The sequence below is a fragment of the Saccostrea cucullata genome, unplaced genomic scaffold, assembly GCF_032062105.1.
Source record: "Saccostrea cucullata isolate Sc308-1 unplaced genomic scaffold, CSIRO_AGI_Scuc_v1 ctg1230, whole genome shotgun sequence".
NCBI lineage: Eukaryota > Metazoa > Mollusca > Bivalvia > Ostreida > Ostreidae > Saccostrea > Saccostrea cuccullata.
In genome coordinates this window covers 82008-109229 of record NW_026921324.1, presented here as the reverse complement: position 1 = coordinate 109229, position 27222 = coordinate 82008, and the positions used below count along the sequence as shown (strand labels likewise).

The 27222-nt window shown below is 32.4% G+C and overlaps 1 protein-coding gene across 2 annotated transcripts in view; it reads left to right on the top strand.

Moving 5' to 3' along the window:
* LOC134259718 (uncharacterized) overlaps positions 1-19709 on the top strand; it is a 37978-nt gene extending 18269 nt beyond the window's left edge. The window contains exons 1-4 of one of the 2 annotated variants that reach the window (XR_009990410.1): positions 13478-13696; positions 17486-17590; positions 18649-18682; positions 19390-19709. Coding sequence is in view for 1 of the 2 variants with exons in the window: in XM_062742309.1 (XP_062598293.1) it covers positions 17486-17590; positions 18649-18682; positions 19390-19519 (269 nt within the window). In the remaining variant the exon portion in view is untranslated. Of the gene's footprint in view, positions 1-13477; positions 13697-17485; positions 17591-18648; positions 18683-19389 lie in introns of those variants that run through there. The other variant, XM_062742309.1, reaches the window with a different exon arrangement.
* Positions 19710-27222: the final 7513 nt, after the last annotated feature.

The window sequence follows — 27222 nt, the reverse complement described above, 5'->3', positions numbered from 1 at the left end:
GACGACAAACGCATCGTACCGACGACGCCCTGGACTTTTCATGGTTTGTTCAAAGACGAGAAAGACTATAAGGTTAAGAATTATGAGTTTGATATTATTGAGACAGGAGATACGTGTTTTCTTTCTATCATCACAACCAAAACCTGAACTGATTTGTTTAGCATTAGTACCAACGACAATTCTCATCAATAATCTGACAGTGACATTGTAATAATATTCAAGTCTATCAGACATGTATGTCCACAGTCTTGTTTCAAAAATAATTTCAAATTTTAAGTTTCTGCTATCTTTTGATAAATTGGACTAGAGGTAAATATTTGTTAATTTTTTTAATTTAAAAGATGTAAAAAGACGGTAGTTGTGTTTGAGACATATGTTTATGCTGATATTTTGTTCCTGTCAAACAGAACACAGAAAATAGAAAAAAAAATAAATTAGGTTGCATTTATAAGTCTTAAGGAAACAATGTATATTAAGAAGAAGGTGAGTTTTATTTAAGAGTTTTTTTTCTACTTTAATTGTGGATTCATTTATATATGTTGATTGAAGTATAGAAAACAGTTCCTACTGTTGGTTTGAGGTCGGTGAACAGTATTTACAGCAAATATTTTGTTGGTCTGTGCTGTGTAAGGATATTTTCTGATATCTAAAATGATTTTAAAAAATCAATGTAATATGACACGTTAGCATTTTTTTAATAACATGCCATTGTGCATATCTTAAAATGTTTCCATGCATAATTTCATAATTTTTTGAATATATAAAATATGAAAAGAATCCATCCATAGGTGTATTATAAATGAATTACTAAATTATTACCTTCCCCAGATCCAATTTTTGCAGTTTTTTAAGTCTGGATAGGTTCACATTAAATCATGATACTTTTAAATAACTTTAATATAAATAATTTGAAATTGCTGTTAAAATATTTTTTTTGATTGTGATAAAATATGACGTTTAATAAAAAAAAACATATGAAAGATGTCCACTATCTTACTGAACAACTCTCGTATATTCATGAACTTAGAAAGCATTTGACTGATTGATTGATTTATTGTATATTGTTTAACTTCCCCCTCTTGAGAATTTTTCACTCATATGGAGACGCCACCATTTGCCGGTGGAGAGCTGCAGATTTTGTCCTATACTCAGCACTCAGGGCCATTGAGCAGGGAGGGATCTTTTTTGTGCCAGCACCTTCTGCGACACAGGACCTCCGATTATTCGGTCTCCACGTCCCGCAGTGGGATTCGATCCCGTGACGTAAGGATTGACTCCTTACTTCGCGACTCAAGAGCAGAGATCTAACCACTGCGCCACGCGGGCGACTTAGAAGGCGTTTGAACTTTTTATACATGTATAATCTTGTTTTTAATAATTTTCAACAAAGAAAACAGTTACTTGTAAATTAAATTTAAAAGGAAAGTGTTATTTCGAATTCATTGCACAATGAATAGTAAATGTTTTTAAAAATATGTTAAACATTTTTTTTTATAATAATTTCTTTGACTAATAACATACATTCACAAGTTGGAAAGCAAAAGAAAAAAAAAAAACAAAAACATAAAAAAGAGTTTTAAATTCTTTGTAGTCCCAAATTATTTTATCAATACATAAATTATAATACTGTAAAATGTACCTTTGCAAATATGTTAGAAGTTAATTTCTATTTTCTATTAAGACATTTTTAATACAAATAATAAATGTAATTCATAATAATCACTATTAGACCAAAACATGTATTGAAGCTGAATTTTGGTACCTTCAAAATACGTTTGAAAAATGCTTGTTTTTGTTCATGCACTTTGTTTGATTTAATGCCCTATCAGACTCCCGTAAGAATATTATGAAATTAGACATTGAACTTAAGATATGAATTTTATGTAACTTCTCTAACAATGCAATGAATTGCTTTTTTGTGTAATGCTTTTTTATAAATACCACCGTGACGTTTTTGTTACTAAATATAAGTACGAGGGCCGTTCAAAAATTACGCTCTGCTATTATTTACTCTTACAGACGTCAGAGAGTTATAAGTTATAAAATTTTACAGAAATATGTATCTTAAAGATTCCAATAAATTTTGGGAAAATTTTTGTATTAAAAAATAATTCTACTAAAATTATCGGTATGTTGATATCGCTGAAAGAGATGTACGACGCGCAACAAAAATTCTGCAACTAAAACATGCTGATTCCAAAATTTAACTCATTCATTTTCTCAAGCGTATCTTTAAATTGTTTTATTATTATGCATTTAGATTTCTGATATGATATTTGAAGTAACAACAGAAATATAGTGGTTTGTCGCCATTGCGATTGCCGTGAAAACGACTGTGAAAATGACGTCTCCTAAATTGACGGCGCACCACACTTCTGTTAAATTATGTGTTATGCTCGAGATATTGCCAACATAGATCCAAAAAATATATAATAAAACATGTAGTTAAGGGTATTTGTGACATTCGTTCAGAAATAGCAAATTGAAATTTTAGACCGTTAGACCTCTGTATAAAGGCTTTATGGGAGGACGGGAAGAAGATAATCGACAAAAACTAAGTCTGAACTGTAAAGAACGTGAATGAGAGTCACCAATATCACACTATATCTCATAAATATCTTCAGTTTATGGTTATAGAACAAAAAAGAATACTCTAAACTAACTTTTATTCGCTTGCGAGAAATTTTGGCAGAGTTCCCGAGAGCCTCGTCATCGCAAATATTTCTCCCCGCGAACCGGTTCTTAAGGTCAGACGACATGTTCCTAAAAATATATATAATTTTTCCTAAGAAATTGTTATTAAAGTATATGTACTTAAAAAAGCTTCCTCACAAAAAATAAGGGTACCTTACCAGGCATTTGGACAAGATACCATAGGTTCATATTTCTTATACAATAATAATATAACAATCCTCTGAATGGCCTATATCACAATTTTTGGAGTACTTATATTTAAAAACATTTTGAAAACAATGTAGAAATCAGAAGAAAATGACAAATACAAATATTTTTTATATATCCAATAGATACAAAACAGATATTTGAGGAACGTGTCGTCTGACCTTAAAGTCTATTAACAAGAGAACCTAAATAGGCTTGATCGCGAACTAGGTTACCCCCTGTAAATCGCGAAATAAAGTCCTCGCGAATAAAAGTTGGTTAACAGTATTTTTTACCTGTTTGAGGTCCAATTCTAGTAAATGACCTTAAACAGATTTTTATTGTAATATCAATTATGACGTAATAATCAATTTCAACTTTCTTTTTCCCGTACTTTACAGCTTTAGCAGAATTATGTAGAAAATAGGGTTTTTTCATGACATTCAATTTGAAATCATATTAAAAGTAAACCGGATACATATATAAGATTTGATATTGATTTAAAGAAGAGGCCGTGAACAAATTACCGTTTTGTGAGAGACTGTAGGCAATCTGGATACATTTCCTTTGTCGAACATAATAAAATCTTCCATATTCATGACTTGTTTTCTTATTGAAAATGAAATTTTAATACAGTTTTTCATATTGTTTACCGACTAATTATGCCCCCAAAGACCTAAGTTGACCAACCTAAAGTCGTAAAGCATCAATAAAGGAATTTATTTCTCAAATTTGATAGTCACCTTTCATTTACTAGATCTTGACCTTAATATGTTTTTAAGCTTGACAAGAAATGTTGTTTGGATGGTGAGTAGATAAAGTAACTGTTGATGAACTCTTGGGAAAAAGTTGAGAAAATGAAGGCTCAATCATATATATTTTTTTATAATTCGAAAATTTTGCTGCTCCGTGACTTAATGATATGTCCTGATAAATCACTCGAAATTGATATCAATAAAATATATATGAAACCTTGTCGACATACCCGGCGCAATGGTATAAGTTTTAGTTCGAAATTTGAATTAAGCGAACAAGGGACGCATCCGAAAGCACAAATATGTGATAGATTGTATTCGAGTTCGCAGTGTTTACATGACACAACTTGATTTTCAAGATGTATGTAAACATGGAAGCACGAAAAGCATCAAGAACAAAGAACTCATCCTTAAATTAAAGTGAAACCGTGCACCTCCATCTGAAAAGTCGAAAAAAAAATTCTGAAGGATACAGAAGATTTTTATGGACTATTAATAGTTGTAGGTATTTTTATGTTTTGAAGTTATCATGTTAAGGTTTCTTTATTGATCAAATAAGGATCCAGCCATACTTTACAAACCAAAAAAATTATATAAAGATTCGCTGATTTCTGTAAAGATATATCAGTACGGAAATTTCCGCCAGCTCTCGATTACAAAACTCATGTGGATATGCGATTTATTATTAATATATATATTTTTTTTATTTTGTGCAATAAAATCAATCTTTATATGTTTCTGTTCAAAATATAACTATAACTTACAAGAAGAATGTGAAGTAAACATACATCCATCAAACTGGTTACATTCAGATTCAGAGCAGTTACATTCAAAATGACAGCCTCTTCCATAATATGGGTATTTACAGGCTACATTTAAATTAAAAAAAATGTGAGAGATGTTTAGAAAACAGCAATTTGAAATGAAATCTAAAATAACCGTGTAAAACAACCAAAACATGTTGATATAGTTGTGAAGTTTAGTGTTATTACATTGCGATTTCACAACAATTATTTTAAGTGATCTTGTAAAAAAAAATGATGAAATTACTGTTATTTAATTAAGAAATAAATAACAAGTTTATAAACTTCAATGGGAATTGAAGTGGGTCGGTCACGTGATCAAATCCTGTGAAGGCCGAAGGCCTTCTCAGAAGATTTGATCACGTACCGACCCACTTCAATTCCCATTGAAGTTTATAAACTTGTTATTTATTACTTATATATACATTTGAGACAGACAATTGAATATTTTCGAATTTAAATTATTGCACTTACCGTCCGTTGTAGATTTTGAAAATGACGTAAGGTGTAAATCGGCTTGCATGGCGGCTACGCTTCGAATTCATTAACCTAAGGGATCTATTTCGAAGGGAAAATTTTGTGAAATGCTACTTGTGATCAGTAACAGTGAACAAATTGTTGTCTGGGAATAATTTTATTCGTGAAAATTGATAATCGATGATGAAAAGACACAAGAAACAAGTCCGACGTTTGATGATAAAACGTTGGAGGAATTTCGGTCGCCAGAAAGGGATTGATGGATTCAATGGATTGAGACACTTGTCCAAGCCAGTTAATTTGCAATTTGATCAAAAACAATCTATGATTTCGGTAACTAAAGGCATAATTTTCGTAAAACACTGATAAACACAGAGACACTGGCGACAGCTATACATTGAACTACGAAAACGCCGAGATGTTTGGCAGCTGTTCATGACATGATTGCAATTTTCCATTAGATTGACACATTTATCGTGAGTAAAATTTAAAGATAAAATAATAGTTTATCATGAAAATTTAACCAAGTCTACCCAAAAAATAAGGATGAACGTTAGAGACTGTGCAGATGACAAAAGTGAAAAAAAATGTAATCAAACTCTAGTTTTCTCTATGTACACAGCTCAGGTTTAATCGATAGCCAAAAAACTATATGAAATACTTGTTTACATTTTAAATTTAAAAAATATCATTTTACTTGCTTATTTTGTTTCATTTTTATACATGAAAAGCAAGTAGAGCAGGTCATTTTATAATTTATGTACCGGTAGATATTGCACCGTGTGATTAGGTCACGTATTAACCTCTGACCTCCGACAAACTTCATACAGAATTGAAGATATTTTCTCTCTGTATGTTTATATAGCCTAATAGAGAGATACCACAAATGTATATATTTAAAGATAATTGAATGCAATTGATGAATGAAAAACAATTTCAAAGGTTTCTTTGTATTTCGACTTTGATTTTATATCTATCAAAAAATAGAAGCATCACATACATATACACTCCTCTATCTGTTGGTCCCATTGGTAACCTCTACAGCATTTTAAAGGCCTACAAATATACGTATAACGAATTGAAAATGAACATGTCATGTCTGTACAGTAAATGGCTGCGTTCAGACCATAGCAGCTAACAACTCTTATATACATCTAATCTTTATTGAATAGACGGCTAACCTTATTATCCTATTTTGGCCATATTTTGAACGTTACGTAACGTCTTTGAATTGAAAATCTCCGCTAATAAAGGGACGGGTGTTGATTAGTTGCTGATTGGGGTCAATGGGCAATAAAAGTTTATAAAGCGTACCTTAAGAAAACATACGTCGACTAGATTTATATGTTTTATGCATGAACCTCTACCAAGAGAAATGAGGAGAGGACATCGAAGACGAAGCCAAAGCTGTTGACTATTCTGGACCTCGAATGAATAAATTGTTTTAAATATTTATTTTTTTAAAAATATGAATTTTAAGTGTTCTTTCTTTATTATGCCATAAATATGGTGTGTATCCTCTAACTGTTCTAGCAGTGAATATCAATCCATACACTATAGGCCACCCAAATTTTCGATGGCGCCATACGAAATTACGGACTTTACAACATTCCTACTAGGTGAAGTGTGTGCAACGTCATTAACAATAAAACAACATTTCCTTTAAATATTTTATAGTATAGAAAACATTGTGATCGGTTTTAATCGATTGTTCTTAATGGAGACTAATTTTCGCACCTGGAAAGTCAAGGGCATGTAAAAAAAAAAGTAAATCTTCTTAAAACTTTTTCTTTTTACTTTTTGCATCACAACTCCACAAAACTTTCTGTCGATTAACTAATTATCATTTATTTAATTTCTAGTAAGTTTAAAAGACAAATTTAAACAATTTAAACAATTGAGTCGTTTTGTTAGCATCATAAGTGATTGACTCTTTCAGGATAAACACCAATGACATTAGAGCAATGGCAAGCACAGCGGCAATTAAAAATTTAAGTTTCTCTTCAACCTTGTATTGTCCATTCACGCTCTGTGTGTTAATGATCTATTCAACTTATCAAAAATATTAATGGAAACCGAACCAAAATTTTAAGAAAATAGAAGTTTTATCGTACATTGGAAGAGAATTTGAGCACATGTAGTTTTGGAAAGACCTTAAAGACCTTGAACGGGGGCCAGAAGTATACATAGGAAAGATTGAGTGCGCTCCTACATGTATTCAGGGACTGAAACAACGCACAGCAAACTCGGAGGAAGCGGTTCAGGAATCTAACCAAGGTGTTCATGCATAAGTCAATGAGTAGGGCAGCTAAATAGAAAGGGAAACAGAAGAACAGAGCAGACTCGTGAGTCCAGTAGGCAGAATTACGGACTAACATTAGAGAAAAGTTAAAGACCATTAGAAGGTAGAAAGAAGCAGGATGAGAAGGTAGGAGCGAGAGAGAGCAAGAGTATAATTTACAACCAGCCCAATGCAATTTACATAAAGATTATTAAGCCTTAAAGGATCAGGAAGATAACAACTGGAAGAAAGGAGGTGGAACAATATTTGAAGGATATGAACGGTGATCCAAGGAGAGACAAACACTTAAGAGAGTTTGAGAAGCTTGTGCAGCCTGAGAAGACAGACCATTTGTTCGATGAAACAGAGCCAAAACTGCAAGAAGTGAATATCATCAGGAACACTAGAGCAGCTTCATTACCAGGGCCATATATAATTCCATACAAAGTTGATAAAATCTTTGACTACTTTTAAATTTTTTGTTAATCCTTTTTTATACCCCACCCCATCCCCTCCCCGCTGTAAAAGCTGGATGTCCGTCCGTCTGTTTTGCTTTTGGCTTCCCATCTATTATCCGCAACTTCTCTAATACCACTAAAACTGAGACTTTTATATATACTGACACGCAAAAGAAACGCAACAAGCAGTAATCTACAAATGTTTGAATTTTTTATCTAATGATTTTAAAAAAAAGAATACAGTAAGGCTAAACTCACTTTTCAGAACATCAGAGATTTGTTAAAAATATTAAATGTTTATCTTTTAACTTTACTAAGTAACATATGACTTTTAAAACACCCCCTCCCAGCAACAATATTAGCAGCTTAATTTCTAGGGTACAATAGGTTAATCAATATCGAGATCTGAGCGAAGGAATTATTCTTTACCATATTTAAATGCCTGTTTTTCAGATGATTAGGTCGAATTTTCTCTAACTTAGCGCACTCTAGTAACCTTTGGACTTCCGGTCCAAAGACTATCATTTATGAATAAAATACGTAAGACCTTGTTGAGACGTAATGTAGTGTATTTTTGCATCATCAACTCTCCATCGCCTTCACTTTGTGATTTTCCAGCTAGAGCAATGGAAATGCGCACTTAAGCCATTTTCAAGAAGCTTTAACGTCGTTACGGGAAACAAAAGGAGATTTTATTTTTTGAAATATTGCTGCATTACTTAAGATGAACAGTACAAACCCTTAAAACCCCATAATATTGCCAGCTGTTTTGTGAAACAGGCAATTTTCGATTTCTGTTATGCTGACTCAAACTTGACTTCCGGTTATAGTATGAAAATCGTTCAACCGTTAAATTACCGATATTTACCAATTTGAAGAAATCCATAATTTTAAGATTTAAACAATTTTACTTTACATAATTATTTCACCCTAAAGTAAGGTGTTGCGTTTCTTTTGCGTGTCAGTATATCTTTTAGCGACATTGAGCACCTTTTACTCTACTTTTTGATCCTATACATATTTTGTGTTCTAATGCCCACAATATTATGGAAGGCATGGGTACCATTTAGTCAGCTCAGTGCTCACAGTACCTCAAGTTCTGTTTTATCTTTATTTAGTGTGTATTATTGTGAAAGTCATAGTCAACCAGAATCAGACCTTTGGTGCCAAAACATCCCAAACACATGCATTAGTATTTTCCTTGCTCGTTGTATATAATTAAAAGTACTATTTTTGTGTCTTCAGGTTCTTGTGTATCTGTTTGCAGAAATAAAAGGAAAATTCCAAGTTTACTCAGAATGAGTATTTGACGGAAAAATTGATTTTGCAATACTAACACTTATCAAGTAACCTATGTACAAACAATTGTTGCCAAAGTGTCTGATAAAAGAGAAATGCTAAATGAAGCAGTCCAGAAGAACTATATATCAAAACAATGCATTTCTTTTTGATTTTTCCAACGTTTTTAAACAACTTACCCAGAACAGCGTTGACCAAATGTATTTTGTATGAATAACCAATATATTGCAATTACCATGCACTTCATTTTAGCCTCATCGAAACACTTACTTAATCACGCTGAAACTGTGTCTTATTTTAAAATCATCATGTATTTATATATATTGCGGAAGTAATTAATCTAATATGTAAGGTCTGCTTAATGTTGAAAGTTGAATTATTATTATAATGGAGCATGGTTTTTAACAGGATGCTGTTTTTGAAAATTTGCTGAGAATATTTGTATATTTCCATTTCCTAGTCACGTCCAAAAATATTAAAAGATAATAGACACTAAAATATATTTATCTTTAACGTATCTGATATACTTTTTTTTAAATTAACATTTCTTTTTTTTAAACTTGTTGATTATTTTACACTAACATTTTGTATTGAAGAGCAGTTCGTTAGGCTTTAAAGACTAGTGTAAAGGTTTTCATTTTGTATTGAGATATTTATTTTGCGCACAGATGTAAATATAAGGGATCACTTTCTAGTTTGTTAGAAATGTCAGAGACATCAAAGATAGTTGGAAACTTGAAATGAATTCACATAATAACGGATTTCCCTCGCAATACAAATTATCCAAAGACAGTATTTTTTAAATAACTTAACAAAGAGGCTAGCATCATAATCTACACGTATCTACACGTAGCCCTTACACTTATAAATTAATCTTCTAGTCGAGTTGATTATACCCCCCTCCCAAAAAAAATGGCCTAGCTTTAAATAGCTCCGAATTAATGACTTGAATTCGAAGATCTAAATCTTATTATTTTACATTTTCATATTATACAAAAATATTCGACATGTACAATAACAACTTATTAACAAATAAGTATATAATAACTTTTTTCTACAAAAAGTAGAATGAGAAGATAAAAGTCATATTGATAGTGAGAAATCAATGCCCACGAAGCTGGAGTGTTTGAAGACTGCAGCTGCGCAGTGCAGTACAAATCAGTCAGTATATATTGATTTATGGAATCTTTTGGATTTCCAACAGCAAATGCAACATTCAAAGGTAACCTAACGTTTTATTATTTCATAAATAGTGGGAACATCTCTAGTTTCAAATTATATTTTGAAAAACACATTGTTCAATTGTTTGACTATGCCCTAAATTACTTAAATTAAGCTCTGTTAGTATATATATGAATAAAAAAAAATCACTGCACATACTGTTTTGTGCAGATATCGACCGGTTTCAGTTTAGAAAGGATGCACGTTTGATAGGAAAATGTTGATTATAAAAAGAAAAAGACAGTTTAGATTTTAAGAAATTGGTAATATTTAGTTTGTTTCAAATGTAGTAAACAAAATACCTAACACTTGTTGTGCTTCGTAAAGAACATAAGAGTGATTTTGAGAGGAGAACATATAAGTCATCCTATAATTATAATGGAAAAGGTGATGTTTACAACAATGCTTCAATCGATAATAAACGTCGTCATGTTTTTATTACTAGTATGCATCAGTGACTACAAATCAAATGTGTCTTGTTTGGTCCAAACGATAGAGGCTGGTGTTCCATGTGTACTGTGATGTATAAATTTAAAGGCTTTTGTTTGCCATATAATTTTAACTTGAAGTGTAGTAGGAATTAAGTGTTGATTGACATAAAATCTCTTTTCTGTGATGAAATAAATCCTACATTTATGATACGAGCATGTTTCGTCATTTAATAATCGGATTGGATAATTGTTCTCTGTGTTCGACATAAGAACAATAACTATACAAGGTCGTTTCCACTGTCATGCATTATTCTTCAACATTACAAACAGTTCGAACTATCGACACTATTCAGAAGGTGTCATTTTTTTCTTTTCTTTCATTTCTTTTAAAAACAACCAGAATGATTGTATATGTATTCAAATTCAACGTAGAAACTGTGGACCAAGACTATATTGAATGTCAACTGATCCCTTTTCTCTATGATAAACGAATAAAATCCTTAATAACATTCATCAGTTTTGTTTTCAACAGACTTATTCTGACCATCATAAAGACAGCATTTATGTACAAGAACGTTTTACAGTTTTGGAAGATTTCATTAAACTTAACCATAATCATTGTGAGCTTTGTATTTCCTAACATAGTAAGTACTTTTATTGTTCCAATGTTTTGCTACAATTAATGAAACTTTATATCTTCAAAAATAAAAGTTAAACTTGTTAAAGATGAAAGTGATAAAGATGTTAACAATGGATGAAGATATCAATTCAAATCATTATACATCTCACTGAATGTTTATATACTCTCCGAGATATGATTTTTTTTGTCTGTTTCAAGAAGTTGTAATCAAAAGAATATTTCAAATAATTTCTGACATCGTATAGACACAATGTAAAAAATACCAAAAATTCAGTTCACATGTTTATGCACCAGTTCAAATATTATTAGCTCATATTGCCAATATGCAAGCAATCACGCCTGATCTGTCGGTGCTGATGACTTGAATGAATAAAAAAATAAAACAAACAATCTTAGATTAAAATCAGCCAATAAATAAAACAAAGTAATTTTTGCAAAGATTTCTACATACTTGATATTAGAAACAGAGAATTACACATAAAATGTTGAATATTTTCATATTTATGCCCCTGGATCGAAAGATCTTTGAGGTATTTTCTTTTTGTTCTGTCTGTCTGTTTGTCTAGCTGTTTTTCTGTTTATTTGTCTCTGTGTCTTTCTGTTGTCAACTTTAACCTAGCTCCTAACTATTGAATGGATGGTGCTTTAGCTTTCATATTTCACAGGTGTATTTCTTTTGCCAAGATCTTTTCATGAGTACACCAAATTTTACCTCTTTGACTTGGACCTTGGAGTTTGACCTACTCTTTAAAAAGTTATCACACTTTAACACTGGCCATAACTTTTGAACAGTTGGAGCTCTGGCTTTCATCCAGGCATCCTTCACATGTGTATCTAATGTGACAGTTCCTTTTAGCAGGCATAAATAGTTTTGACCGTGACCTAAGAGTTTTAGCTCTTTTTTTAAAAAAAAAACTTTTACCTTGCTCATAACTTATTAACAGTTAGAAATAGGGCTTTCATATTTCACTGGTGTTTTCCTTTTAACAACTATCAATGTATACCAAATCTTTTGAACGTTATAGTTTTATATGCATTTGAGAGAAGTCCTAGCCATAAGCTTGCCATTCGGGGATATCACTAGTTCTCAAACACATATTGTTTTGTTTTATGTTTTTTTAAAGTTTAAAGTTTTCCTTTTTTGTCTTTATGTTGTGCATTTTATCCCTTTTTTATCAATTTATTTCAACTCATGTTTTGTTTTACACATTCCAACTGTTGTTTCTAAATTTTGTTTTTAGTTCTATATTGCTCTGTCTGTCAGATGCATGGGTATAGACTGGTGTGATACTGTCCATTTTTTAAAAGAAATCTCAGGGTAAGATTTTAAAGTGTCTTTCAAAAAGATACTTTAGATTTGATCGAATATATGCATCAGCTGGTGTGAATAAAAAGAAAATATATTGAATATATTGTTAAGAGATCACTATTGCTGCTGCTGACCTGGGAAATATACAAGCATATCCCCCTTTTTTCTTAAAGGAAATAAAAAAAAATTGCACTTCGAGGCAACTGGGATCATGTGTTCTCAGCTTGTTCTTTGAGTCAAAGGAATCAAAACCAGACATAGTATTTCCAAAAAAAAGAACTGTCCGTACACCAGAATTTTTTAAATTTTATATATTAAATTAGGAATAAACACAAATAGGAATTGATTAAATTAAAAGGGGTTTTCATCGAAACAAATAGGAAATAGTTTAAATAAAATGGGATTTCATTTAAACAATTTATTTAATAATTGTATTTGTCAAAATTGAAATTTACAATAATATGATGATTGTGAATAATTATTACAAAGGCTAAAAAATGAAAAGAAAAGGGCTAAAAATCTGTTTAAAACCTACATGTATACCTTTCAGCCAATGATTAATTATATTTAGAATGTTGTTCTAGTTAGCCTTTGTCAACTTTTCGGAATTCTGCAAGTACTTTTGTTCCTTTTTCGTATTACACAACGAATATGTTTTATCCATTACTGTAAGAATATCGATATATCAATAAGTACGAAGACTCGGACAAAGTTACATTGTGAAGGAGCACTATAAAAAACAAAATGTGTTTTAATTCCACACTTAAACATACACTTTAGGAAAATGAATCAATTGGCCAGCTAAACGTCTATTGCTTTGCATGGCTTGTGTGACTTGTGTGACTTGTGTGTTTATTTTGTGAAAAAAGGCAACATACCTAAAGAATTTTTGTTAAACGGAGATGCTGTCTTTCTTCAGATAAATGCCTCGGATAAGGAGCATTGTGTTGAATCTCAAAAAACTGTTCAAGAAGTTATTTCTTGTCCAAGAAGTCAAGATGAATGAAACAAAAGAGCTAGACTGAAAAACTGCACAACCATTCAGCACAGCTGCTTCCGGCAATTCCAATATCACTGCGTAATAAACGAATGGCAGAACAAGAATCTGGAAGTGTGTGCTCCAGTAGCGAAGATCCCGGCATGTAAATTTGTTTCTCTTTCCGAAAATGCAAACATTTTACTAATGTATTGCTAATTTTACTAACATTTTACTAAACTATTGTAAAGTTTACAATATACATTCTATACTTTTTGTAAAATAGTGACCCTTGTTGCTTTTTTCTACAAAGAAATCTTTTTCAACCACATAAATGATTATATACAGTAGTTTATTATATTTTAACTTCTTGGTTTATAATGTTAATACCTTTTTTTAAATATATTAAAAGTTTTAAAGAGACATAACAATATATTTTTATAAGGAGGAAATATGTAGAATTTGAAATACATTGAAATATTTATTGAAAGAAAAGACTGTCTTATATTCTGTTCGGCAAAAGTAACGCAATTTGCATTCCCTTTGAAAGGCATTTTAATGTTGACTTTTGAAACTGTAAGTAATATAGAAAGGTAAATGTATAATAATATACACCTTAGATGAGACCGTATAGAATGAATGTTATCACTTATTCTAAATTAATTTGCTTTGTAACCTTGAATCTTCAACGACTTAACCCTAACAAAGAAATACTATAGTTAACTATAGTTAACTATAGTTTACTATAGTTAACTATAGTTATAACTTTGACAGTTTGAAAACTTTGATTTACTATAGTGATAACTTTGGCACTTTGAAAAACTTTGACGAAAACTTTGACACTTTGAAAAACTTTGACGAAAACTTTGACACTTTGAAAAACTTTGACACTTTGAAAAACTTTGACGAAAACTTCGACACTTTGAAAAACTTTGACGAAAACTTTGACACTTTGAAAAACTTTGACAAAAACTTTGACAACAACTTTGACACTTTGAAAAACTTTGACGAAAACTTTGACACTTTGAAAAACTTTGACACTTTGAAAAACTTTGACGAAAACTTTGACACTTTGAAAAACTTTGACGAAAACTTTGACACTTTGAAAAACTTTGACGAAAACTTTGACAAAAACTTTGACACTTTCAAAAACTCTGGCGAAAACTTTGACACTTTGAAAAACTTTATCGAAAACTTTGACACTTTGAAAAACTTTGGCAAAAACTTTGACATTTTGAAAAACTTTGATGAAAACTTTGACACTTTGAAAAACTTTGACAAAAACTTTGACACTTTGAAAAACTTAATCGAAAACTTGACACTTTTGAAAACTTTATCGAAAACTTGGATAATTTAACACTTTGAAAAACTTAATCAAAAACTTTGAAACTTTGAAAAGTTTATTGAAAACTTTGACACCTTGAAAAACTTTATCGAAAACTTTGATATGTAGAAAAACTTCATAGAAATCTTTGGTACTTTGAAAAACTTTATCGAAAACTTTGACAATTTGAAAAACTTTAACGAAAACTTTGATACTTTGAAAAACTTTAGCGAAAACTTTGACACTTTGAAAAACTTTGGTGAAAACTTTGACAATATGAAAAACTTTATCGAAAACTTTGATACTTTGAAAAACTTTGGCGAAAACTTTGACACTTTGAAAAACTTTGGTGAAAACTTTGACACTTTGAAAAACTTTGGCGAAAACTTTGACACTTTGAAAAATTTTGGTGAAAACTTTGACAATTTGAAAAACTTTATCGAAAACTTTGATACTTTGAAAAACTTTGGCGAAAACTTTGACACTTTGAAAAACTTTGGCGAAAACTTTGACACTTTGAAAAACTTTGGCGAAAACTTTGACACTTTGAAAAATTTTGACGAAAACTTTGACACTTTGATTTACTATAGTTAATTATAGTAAACTATAGTTAACTATAGTAAACTATAATTAACTATAGCATTTTTTGTTAGGGAAATGTCGATATCGATTTGAAATCATATATTTTCGTGGGGTCAAATTTTTGTGGTTTTGTGGTTGAAAATAGTTCAAGGGACTTCATATTGCGGTTGCTACTGCTATTGTGATATACGTATAAAATTTAACATCTTATGGAGGACATGAATTCTTTCTTTTTTGTCATAAGTTTACCAATAAATCAATAAAACTCAATCCCCTTTGGCTCTTACTACATTATTACATTTTCTGCTTGACAACGTCCCAATAATTTTTTTTCTTTTAAATTATTTGGTAATTATTTGTTTAAACACGTGTTATCAAAAAACGATTAAAAAAATACCAGTATATAAGCCAATTAAAGTACTTGAACTGATTGATTCATCGATTGTTGAATTTTTCACTCAAATAGAGGCTTTACCATGCACCAGTGAAGAGCTTCAAAGGACTATATGCAGTATATTGCATATATTTGCCCCCACAAAAGTCAAATTTTGAAAACTTCCTGAAATGTGCTGAATTTAATAAATTGTATGAGAAATATAAATTAACAGAAAATATTATAGTTTCAAAGCAGTGTATTCATAATTTTTGTTTTTATGACGTCACAAACTAGTCCGATTTTATATCCTTTTTCAGAAAGAGGACAAAATGGACAAAATTTCAACAATTTTAGCTTTAAAATTTATAGAGTGCAAGTTTGTTCAGGAACAATATTGACATATTTCATTGATATTATCATTCTACACATTATATCAAAATATTGATCCTGAACACACATGCGCTCGGTGACTTTTACTCAAAATATCGACGAATTCTGTACATTTTTATGTAAAATTCATAAAAAACTGAAATTTACGTCATGTTTGTGACGTCATTACGTACATATGACGTCATTACTTGTCAATATATTTAGTGCTTTGAAGTCAGCATATACTCCCCTGTTTAAAAACTTTATTAAATATATCCCCATCAAAGTTTGATTTGGGGGGCAAATATTGGTTATTACCGAATAAAGTTCTTTCGACCTTTTCCCGGCACTCCGGGACATTTAGCATTGTAGCACCTTTCTTGTGTGAACACCTGCCTCCGTTTTTAAGGTTTCATCTTAATGAACCGCTCTTTCCATTACAAAGTGCTGAAATGCAGTGAGAAGGATCTTTTGCTGCCCATTTTTTTTCTTTCGACTAAGTCAGGCCGGAGATTTAAAATCATAGAGCGCTCTACCGACTGAGCAGTTATTTAAGGACAGATGATACAAACAAACTTTTGTTAATGAAATTAAAAATGACAACTTGGATGATGTTTTAATGAGTAAAATGAATAACTTTCACTGCGTAGTTTTTAGTTTTTTATTCAAATTTCCACAAAAATAAAATTTAAAGTGAAAAATATTTGTACAGATTAATAAGGATATTTTCAGAATGGTAAATATTTGAACATCACGCAATGTTTAGATTTCTTGATAGTCTTGACATTTATTATTTGCATCATTTGCAATGAAATAAGGCCAAAAGATATATACCAATCCAGGCATCCATTTTTTTTTTTGTATCATCTGTCCTAAAGTACTGACTATTATTCCCTGGTAAACTTATAAAGATTAATAAAATTTTACAAAATATTGTCACTATAATATGCAAATATTCTTTCAAACAACAAACCCCAACAACTGCATCATAAATCATATAATCTAACATGAATTGTATTTTTGCTTATTTTGGTTAAAACTGTATATAATTATTTTTCGTTTCGAAATCTATTGAATTAATCGTTTTATAGTTATATCTGTTTATCAGAGTGCTGAAAAAAATCATGTTTTGTTAAGTTTGAAGACGTGGGGATCGGGGTAAAAATTTTAGATGGTTTTCTTTTTGATAGCAAAAAGCATCTCATCCAACTTCAAATCTAAGGAGAAAAACATTGCTTATGTTTGAAAATCACAATAAACTCTTGCTTTTGAAATCATTTTTTCTTTCTAAATTGTATTTTTAGATTATTGTGCAGAATATAATACTTTGGGTCGCAAAATACAGGAATTTTATATAGCAACCTGTAAGCTTTGCAAAACTGACTACCCGTCAACCAGTGCCTATATCTGTAAGTATGACTAATTACTAATATGATAAGGAATGATAAAGTATTTACCTTACAGCACCAACTGACAGTAACAGGAAACGTTTCTTAGACTACATGAAATGGGGGTGTTGTCAATGTTCAGAAAAAAAATTATGTAGGTTTATATATTTCTCAAGATATAATTGTTCATTTGCGATATGTAATCCGACGAAGTACAGAAAGAAGATCCCTTTGCTCAGTGCCACTAGCATGCAACCGCGTATCTTCATGTACTTTGCTTGAAACGGGCACCTTCATCAGTTTAAGATTTGTCCATAGTCAGAATCTACCTATCGATTAAGCAAACTTCAGTTAAGTTTTCCGAATATTGAAATTACACTGATAAATTTAACTATCTGCCAGAGCAAATTCAAGAATCCTCAAATTATAACCCCTTGGATTGGATGGGGACGAAATAGACACCCAAGTCTTAGCAAGGAGTACTCTAGATAGTTCTTTAAAATCTTCTTGTCAAGAACATCATAATCAGAAAAAGACATTCAAGTGGAAGTATCTACTAGTAGGACAGTTTGAAATTTGCTCAACACACGACCCTTATGGGTAGGGTTTGGGCGGAAATTGGCTTAATTTGGGGGCAGAATAAGAGGTCAAAGTTAAACATAGCTGTGAATCTAGCAACCGGGTTGTAAAAAAAGGATATACAACTTGGGAGCTACAGTGTCACACAATGAAAAAGAATAGGTGAAGGTTCAATAGTTGATCAATAAAGAAAATGTTTTTGTTAAGGACAGCAAAGTCATGAATTATTGAAACATTCTTATGTACTTTATGTTCAAGTTTGTTCCAAATTTAGGGCTAGGTTTTGGACACAAAGCCTGTCAAATATTCACACAGTGTATGTAATAATAAAATATAATCTCAAATACATGTAATCGTCTAGGTTTCAATATGTAATAAAAGTTTTACTTAGGAATAAATCGGGACTAAATCTGCTATTTAAAAAACTGCATACCTATTGTTTCTTAAATGATCCTTGTTCTCCATCAACCTCTTATTTGCATAATACACATATGTTTTAGATACTGAATGCTATAAAAAGACAGGCGCATACAGGTATAGTATGAAATATAATTATCAGTCTTTAAAAATCCAGCGATTCATACCAAGCAAGAAATATTAGTTAGTGTCAAACAAGGATCACTCTTTGCTGATTTTCTTTTACTTTTTGTTTCTTTTTTGAGTCAAATGAATGACAAAGAATTTTAAATTACTTAGTATTTGACATCATAAAGTCAATTTCCTGTCTAAGTGTAATACACATTTTCTAATCAACATTGTTGATATTGATTCTAATTTTTTTACATTAATTTACATTTTAAGTTTTAAATAGGAATGTATCAGAAATATCTTTTAAAAATCTTCTTCTCAAGAACCACTGGGCCAGGAAAGATGAAACTCATGTGGAATCATCCTCAGGTAGTGTAGATTCAAGTTTGTTCAAGTCATGACCCCGGGGGTAGGGCGGGGCCAAAATGGCCGATCAAAGTTTTACATAGGAATATATAAGAAAAATCTTTAAAAATCTTCTTCTCAAGAACCACTGGGCCAGGAAAAATGAATCTCATGTGAAATTATCCTCAGGTAGTGTAGATTCAAGTTTGTTCAAGTCATGATCCCCGGGGGTAGGGCGGGGTCAAAATGGCCGATCAAAGTTTTACGTAGGAATATATAAGAAAAATCTTTAAAAATCTTCTTCTCAAGAACCACTGGCTTTTGTTATTAAATTATGTATTTCAAAAGCGCTTCTTTTTAATTTTAAGTCTACATCAGGATTACAGAAACACTACATCTGGAAGTCGCTCGAGGTCTCAGCGAATAACAGACGAAGCATTTATGTATGGGATGTGCGTTTGGATGTTATATACCATGTTATATACCATTTATGTTTAATGAAAATCTAAATGGTGTCGTGGAATAAATTCTCCATAGATGTTCATAGAGATGCTCATATTATTCGAAAGATCCGAGGCGTATATTGTTTTTGTCCTGTCTCTCTGTCTGTTTGTCTGTTTGTCTGTTTATCTGTTTGTCTGTTTGTCTGCAAACTTTAACCTTCGCTATAACTTTTGAACCATGAATGGCTGAGACTTCATATTTGGCCCTTTTCCAAATTTCCATATTTGGTATGCATACTTCACTAAGTCAGCTCTTTCAAATGACACCAAGGTCAATGACCTTGTAATCTTTCGATCCGGGCGCATAAAAAAAATAAGTTATTCTTTTCCTATATACATGCATGTCTTTTCAAAATTGATGCACACACTAGTACTAATATATTTTTTTTAGATTGAAAATGCATTTGTTAACAAATGTTTCATAAGTACAATGATGTGTTATCTTACTTTATAGCAATTAACATTCTCTTGAATTCAGAAAATTCCTTTTTAGCTCACCTGAGCCGAAGGCTCAAGTGAGCTTTTCTGATCAAAATTTGTCCGTTGTCTGTCGTCGTTGTAGTCGTTGTTGTCGTTGATGTCGTTGTCGTCGTTGTCGTAAACTTTTCACATTTTCATCTTCTCCTCAAGAACCACTGGGCCAATTTCAACCAAACTTGGCACAAAGTATCCTTGGGTAAAGGGAATTCAAGTTTGTTCAAATGAAGGGCCACGCCCTTTTCCAAGGGAAAATAATTATGATTTAGAGAAAAATTATTGGCATTTTTAATATTTTTACATAGGAATATATAGGAAAAATCTTTAAAAATCTTCTTCTCAAGAACCACTGGGCCAGGAATGATGAAACTCATGTGGTATCATCCTCAGGTGGTGTAGATTCAAGATTGTTCAAGTCATGACCCCCAGGGGTAGGGCGGGGCCAAAATGGCCGATCAAAGTTTTACATAGTTATATATAGGAAAAATCTTTAAAAAATCTTCTTCTCAAGAACCACTGGTCAAGGAAAGATGAAACTCATGTGAAATTATCCTCAGGTAGTGTAGATTCAAGTTTGCTCAAGTCATGACCCCTGGGGGTAGGGCGGGGCCAAAATGGCCGATCAAAGTTTTACATAGGAATATATAAGAAAAATCTTTAAAAATCTTCTTCTCAAGAACCACTGGGCCAGGAAAAATGAATCTCATGTGAAATTATCCTCAGGTAGTGTAGATTCAAGTTTGTTCAAGTCATGATCCCCGGGGGTAGGGCGGGGTCAAAATGGCCGATCAAAGTTTTACATAGGAATATATAAGAAAAATCTTTAAAAATCTTCTTCTCAAGAAACACTGGGCCAGGAAAGATGAAACTCATGTGGAATCATCCTCAGGTAGTGTAGATTCAAGTTTGTTCAAGTCAGGACCCCGGGGTAAGGGTGTGGCCAAAATGGCCGACCAAAGTTTTACATAGAAATATATAGGGAAACCTTTTTAAATCTTCTTTTCAAGTACTTCAAAGCCAGGATTAGTAATACTTGTATGGAATCATCCTCAGGTAATGTAGATTCTAGTTCGTTCAATTTATGATCCCCTTGGGGGTTAAAATTCAACCCCCACCCAACTTAAATTAACTTTCAGTTCTGATCTGATGTGTTTTTTTCCTAGCTGATGTGCTCAGGTGAGCGCTGTGGCCCCTGGGCCTCTTTCTTATGATATGTAGTTTCTTTGGAACATTTTCACTGCCCATAATTACTTTGGATTTAACAAAGTTCAGTGGAGGCTTGTCTTAGACAATTTTGAAATATTCACATAGGGCGTTCTTTGTGAACAATCATGCTTGATTGGTAGCTGGAATTTTCTGAATTGGTAGAATTACAATCAAGTTCGCCGGAACTCAATTCTGACGCAGTTCTATCAATCCCATGTTGAGAGGTGGTGTGAAAGGAATTATAGATGCTGACTACTGTCAAGAGTGCCGATAAAAACATGTATGAAGTTTTTTCCTGAATTTGGACCCTAATAGAGTCCTATAGCCCTATTTTCTAATTAAAATTTAATATTGTTCTCATAATAAAATTAATTTTATTCAAATCATGTTAATTTAAGGTCACCTAAGAGCTGCACACAGCTTGATATTCTGTTCTTCACAGCATTCACTCTCACTTTCATCCTCCATTGCGTTTTACAATAAATCATTTAATTAAATAGGAAGAAATTCTTTATTTGTCGAGCTGCAGCCATATTGTGAACTAATTCTGATTTCAGTTTTACTTGATTGGTAGAATATTTGGAACTCTCGGAATTGAAATCTTACTTTACAATCAAGCACACCTATACATGTACACGTTAATTTAAAATATGAACAAACCTAATAAGAACACATAGATCTAGTCTGTTGTAAAATATGATAATACGAGGGGTGTTAGAAAAGTTCGCGGACAAGTTCTATTGTGAGCACGCTATTTCCACGTGCATACTATATTTTGGCACGTTTACATCACAAAGACTCTGTATTAAAATTAAAAATTGCACAATTGTAGCGCAAAGAGATTTATTATATTTTACCTGCCGCTAAAGTATTCATAAAACGTTATTGGGAGAAAATTTAATCTAAACTAGTGCTAATTGTAACGGGAACCGTTACAGATGTTCCCCAAACGCTCCCCAACTCCTTTTTTGTGCCATATTCCCTGTAAGCTTAATTAAATAAGACAAACTCTGTGCATTTTTGACTTTAACAACGTTTTCTCAGAAGGATACCAATTATATTCAAATTTTAGCATTGCACCCGTGCGCATGTTAATGCATGTGCGTTATAATCATATCATCTTGTCTACACTATCTACATATTTAAATATACAATATATTAAAGCATTCGGTCCAAAAGTATGAAAAATCACTCTTTCAAATGTATTTTTATTTCACTCGTTCCAAATGCACGCAGGTGCGTGCACGTGCATGATGACCCTACCTTCTTGTAGGAGTCCCTTATATCTTTCTATGTTCTAAATCCCATCCTGTTTGGTTGAAAAACAAGGGAGTTTTAGCCATTTCAAGTTTAAGCCAATCAGATTGCAGCGCACGTGCATGCGCGTGATTTCATGATTTGTTTTCTATATCATATTGTACATATCCTAATGCATGACTATGTTTTAAATTTCAAAGCATTTCGTCAAAAAACAAAGGAGATATAGCCATTTAAAGTTTCAGCCAATCAGATTGCAGCACACGTGCATACGCATGCTTTCATGAAAATTCTTATACATCATGCTGTAGATCTTCATTATGTAGGTCTATGTTCAAAATTTCAAAGGATTATGACAAGAAACAAGAAAGATATTGAGACTTTACTTTCAGCCAATCAGAGCAAAGCGCACGTGCATGCGCGTGAGATCTTACTTTTTTTACCATGTCATTTTGTCTATGCTTCCAATGTATACTTATAATATGAGTTTCAAAGCATTTCATCAATAATTTAAATAGTTTCGTCTGTATCAATTATATTGGACATTTCTCGTGTTGCACGTGCGAGCTCTTGCAAGCACATGTGCATGCACATGCTTTCATGATAAATCTTATAATACAGGCTGTAGATCTCCCTAATATATGACTATGTTCAAAATTTCAAACGAATTTATCAAAAAACAAAAAAGATATTGAGACTTTAGTTTCAGCCAATCAGAGCTAAGCGCACGTGCATGCGCGTGCGATCTTGCTATTTTGACCATGTCATCTTGTGCTTACTACTAATATATCCTTACATTATAAGTTTCAAAACATTTCGTCACAAAATAGAAAAGTTACGGTTATATAGATTTTATATTGGTCATTTTAAGTTTTGCACGTGCGCGCTCTTGCAAGCACGTGCGCGCAAAATGACCTTGATTCCGCAAATCTGCATAACATGCCTACTTACCCTAAAAAGGTTTCACCTAAGTCGGATGTGTAGTTTACAAGATCACTCGCGGACAAAATTTTCCCAGGAAGAAAAATAATAATAAGAATAAGAATAATAATAACTAGTGCTAATTGTAACGGGGACCGTTACAGATGTTCCCCAAACGCTCCCCGACTCCCTTTTGGTGCCATATCCCCTGTAAGTCTCATTAAATAAGACAAACTCTATGGATTTGAGACTTCAACAACGTTTACCCAGAAGTGTATCAAGTTAATTTAAATTTTAGCATTGCATGCGTGTGCATGTGAATGCATCAGCGTAATGACCATATCATCTTGTCTACACAATCTATATATTTTAATATACTAAATATGAAAGTATTTAATCCAAAAGTATTAAAAAATACGCTCATTCAAGTGTATATTTGATTTTACCAATTTCACGTGCACGCACGTGCATACATGAGCATGGTGACCATACCTTCTAGTAGAAGTCCATTACATCTATCTATGTTCTAAATCCCACCCCGTTTGGTTGGAATACAAGGGAGTTATAGCAATTTCAACTTTCAGCCAATCAGATTGCAGCAAACGTGCATGCGCGTGATTTCATGAATTTTTTTATATCGTATCGTAGGATATCCTAACAAATGACTATATTTTAAATTTCAAACCATTTCCTCAAAAACAAAGGAGATATAGCCATTTTAAGTTTCAGCCAATCAGATTGCAGCACACGTGCATGCGCGTGATTTCTTGAAATGTTTTGTATATCATATTGCATGACATCTTAATGTATCACTATATTTTAAATTTCAAAGCATTTCGTCAAAAAACAAAGGAGATATAGTCATTTAAAGTTTCATCCAATCAGATTGCAGCACACGTGCATGCGCGTGATTTCATAAAACTTTTTCTATATCATATTGTAAGATATCATAATTCATGACTATGTTTAAAATTTGAAAGCATTTCGTCAAAAAACAAAAGATATATTGCGATTTTTGTTTCAGCCAATCAGAGCAAAGCTCACGTGCATGCGCGTGAGTTCGTGCTAATTCGACACTGTCACGATATTAACAATATTAATATATCTTTATGTAATGAGTTTCAAACCATTTCATCAAAAAATGTAAAAGTTACGGCCATATTAATTATATCAGTCATTTCACTCACTTCACGCGCCCGCACGTGCAGGCGTATGCGCGCAAAATGACCTTCGTTCGGCACATCTACACAACACACCTATTAACCCTAAAAAGGTTTTAACTTAGTTTGGTGAACAGTTTCTGAGAACACTTCCGGACAAAAAAAGTACCGGAGAAGAAATAAGAAGAAAAAAGAATAATAATAATAATAATAATAATAATAATAATAAGAAACCGAGTAAAAACAATATGTTCCCCAACTTCGTTTGGGGAACATAATAAGAAACAGAGTAAAAACAATATGTTCCCCAACTTCGTTTGGGGAACATAATTAGAAGGTATTTGACTGTTTTATAGCCGTTTATAAATGATCAACGCGTGAAAACACAGCCAAAAATCGGAACGTCATGGAGCGTCATGGAGCACTGTACTACGTAAAAATTATGTAAGCAACCTGGAAAATGTCTAAAAAGAGATTAAAATGTTCAAGATGCTGCCGGGAATTTCATACAACTACAAAGGACAAGTTTCAAATGGTTGTAGCTTCATCAGAATGAAGGATTAACATTTTGAATGATACTTCAGTACCCCGTATCGCATGGACGTTGCGTTGCGCCTATATGGCTTTTGCACACTTCCCATACCTGCTCGATTTACTGCATAGACTTTTTATAAGATCTCAACAATATCCGAATCAGTACAAAAGACATTATAGAAGAATTAAAAGTAAAAAAAGATTTTTAAATAATCGGAAGAATTAAAAGATTTATATAACTGCGACAAAGCTTATTCCGTCCGTCTTTCTGTCTGTCTGTAACGCTTTCGTTTCCACACGATATCTCAAGAACCCTTTGAAATTTAGCATAGCAACTCCTTATGGACTAAAGAAGACCCCTATTGATTTTGAGGTCAAAGGGGCAAAGGACAAGGTCATAAATAAGCAAATTCTGTCTGTTAAAACACTTTCGTTTCCACACGATATCTCTAGAACCATTTGAGCTATTTCAATGAAATTTTATATAACAACTCCCTGTGGCCTTATGAAGACCCCTATTGATTTTGAGGTCAAAAGGTCAAACTTCAAGGACATAATTGTATACATTCTGTTTGTGTGTAACACTATCGTTTCCGGGCGATATTGCAAGAGGATGTTGAGCTTTTGGAATGTAATTTTATACCAAAAGTCCTTAAGACCTCTCTCACCCCTCTCAAAGTGTCCCGCCCTGTTTGTTTCATTAGTATTGAATGTATTACATGTCGCTATTTTTAGCACAGGGGCATGAAGGAGAGCTGTTACGTATATAACAGGTTCTCAGCGGACTTTCTTATTACATCTTTTAGAACTGTCTAATAAAGGTTAAATTATACACCATGCATTGTGTTAAATTTTGACAATATATCGAACGTGAATATATGCATGTATGTGACTTAATGTTTGTATATAATTTTTGCAGAGTTAAGGCGGCACCGTGGTCTAGTGGTATGTCTCTCGCTTCACATGTGCGAGGGCCAGGGTTCGCATCCTGGAAAATCCATTTTTTTTTCCGAAATACTTTTTTACCAAATGATAGTATTCAGCATGTGAATTAAAAAAAAAATTAAGGTCTGGTTTGTACAAACTCATAAAATCCATTGGCGTCGGAAGTGGGGGGTTAAGTGTAAGAAAATTTTTTTTGTTCCTCCAAAAAAACCTGACAAGCAAAAAAAAAAAAAAAAAAAAAAAAAAAAAAAGAAAAAAAAAGGAAATGTCTATTTCCCAAACACCAAAATCCTTTTTCGTAAGTCCAGTACCAAAAAATTTTCTTCCAAACACCAACACTTTTACCAATTTTAACCTATACTAAGACGTATCTGTGGAAAGTGGGGGAGCTAAACTTACGAAGATATGTTCAATGTCTATACTAAGTATAGATTGGGAAAAAAAGTGGGGGGGGGGGGGGGCCCCCCCCCCCCCCCCCCCGGTTCCGACGCCTATGAAATCATCATTACAGTGTGATAAATATTCCATATAAAAAGAATCATCTACACACATAATAAAAAATAATCAATCAAACCATTAAATCCAAATCCATATTGGCATATTTTATGTGCTTCAGTATGCATTTAATAATTCTACAAATTCAGTAAAGGGGATCCAACCAACCCCCCCCCCCCCCCCCCTGCGCGGGGGACACAAATATTCTGAATTAGCTTGTATCATCTATCTTTTAATATTATGTGATCCCCTTTAATGTTTTTTATACATTCTGATTTATGTCATTCAATTAATGAAATAATCGACAAAACCGCATACATGTAACTGTGTTTGGGGTTGGTCTGCATTTTCAGGCAAACATTTTCGCAAGATTCATACATCAATATTTTCACAGGTTATTCAATGTATGCCTCTATGAGAAATCATGCAAAATTTACACCGTCGGATAAATGCGATGTTTTTAAAACCAATTAACATTTTTTTTCGTTGTGCATCATTTGTAAGCATTCTTTTATGGGTTCGATTTTGTATTGGTTTGCATTTTGGTCAAAAGAATATGTTATTTATCATGCATATATACATGTACTTTGATATTTTCACTGCATGTTAATTTCTAGCCAGTCTCGGGGGGATCACATTTGTACATTTCACCTTTGTGCATATTTATCCTTATTGTTTATTTGGTGATCCCCTTTCAATGTTT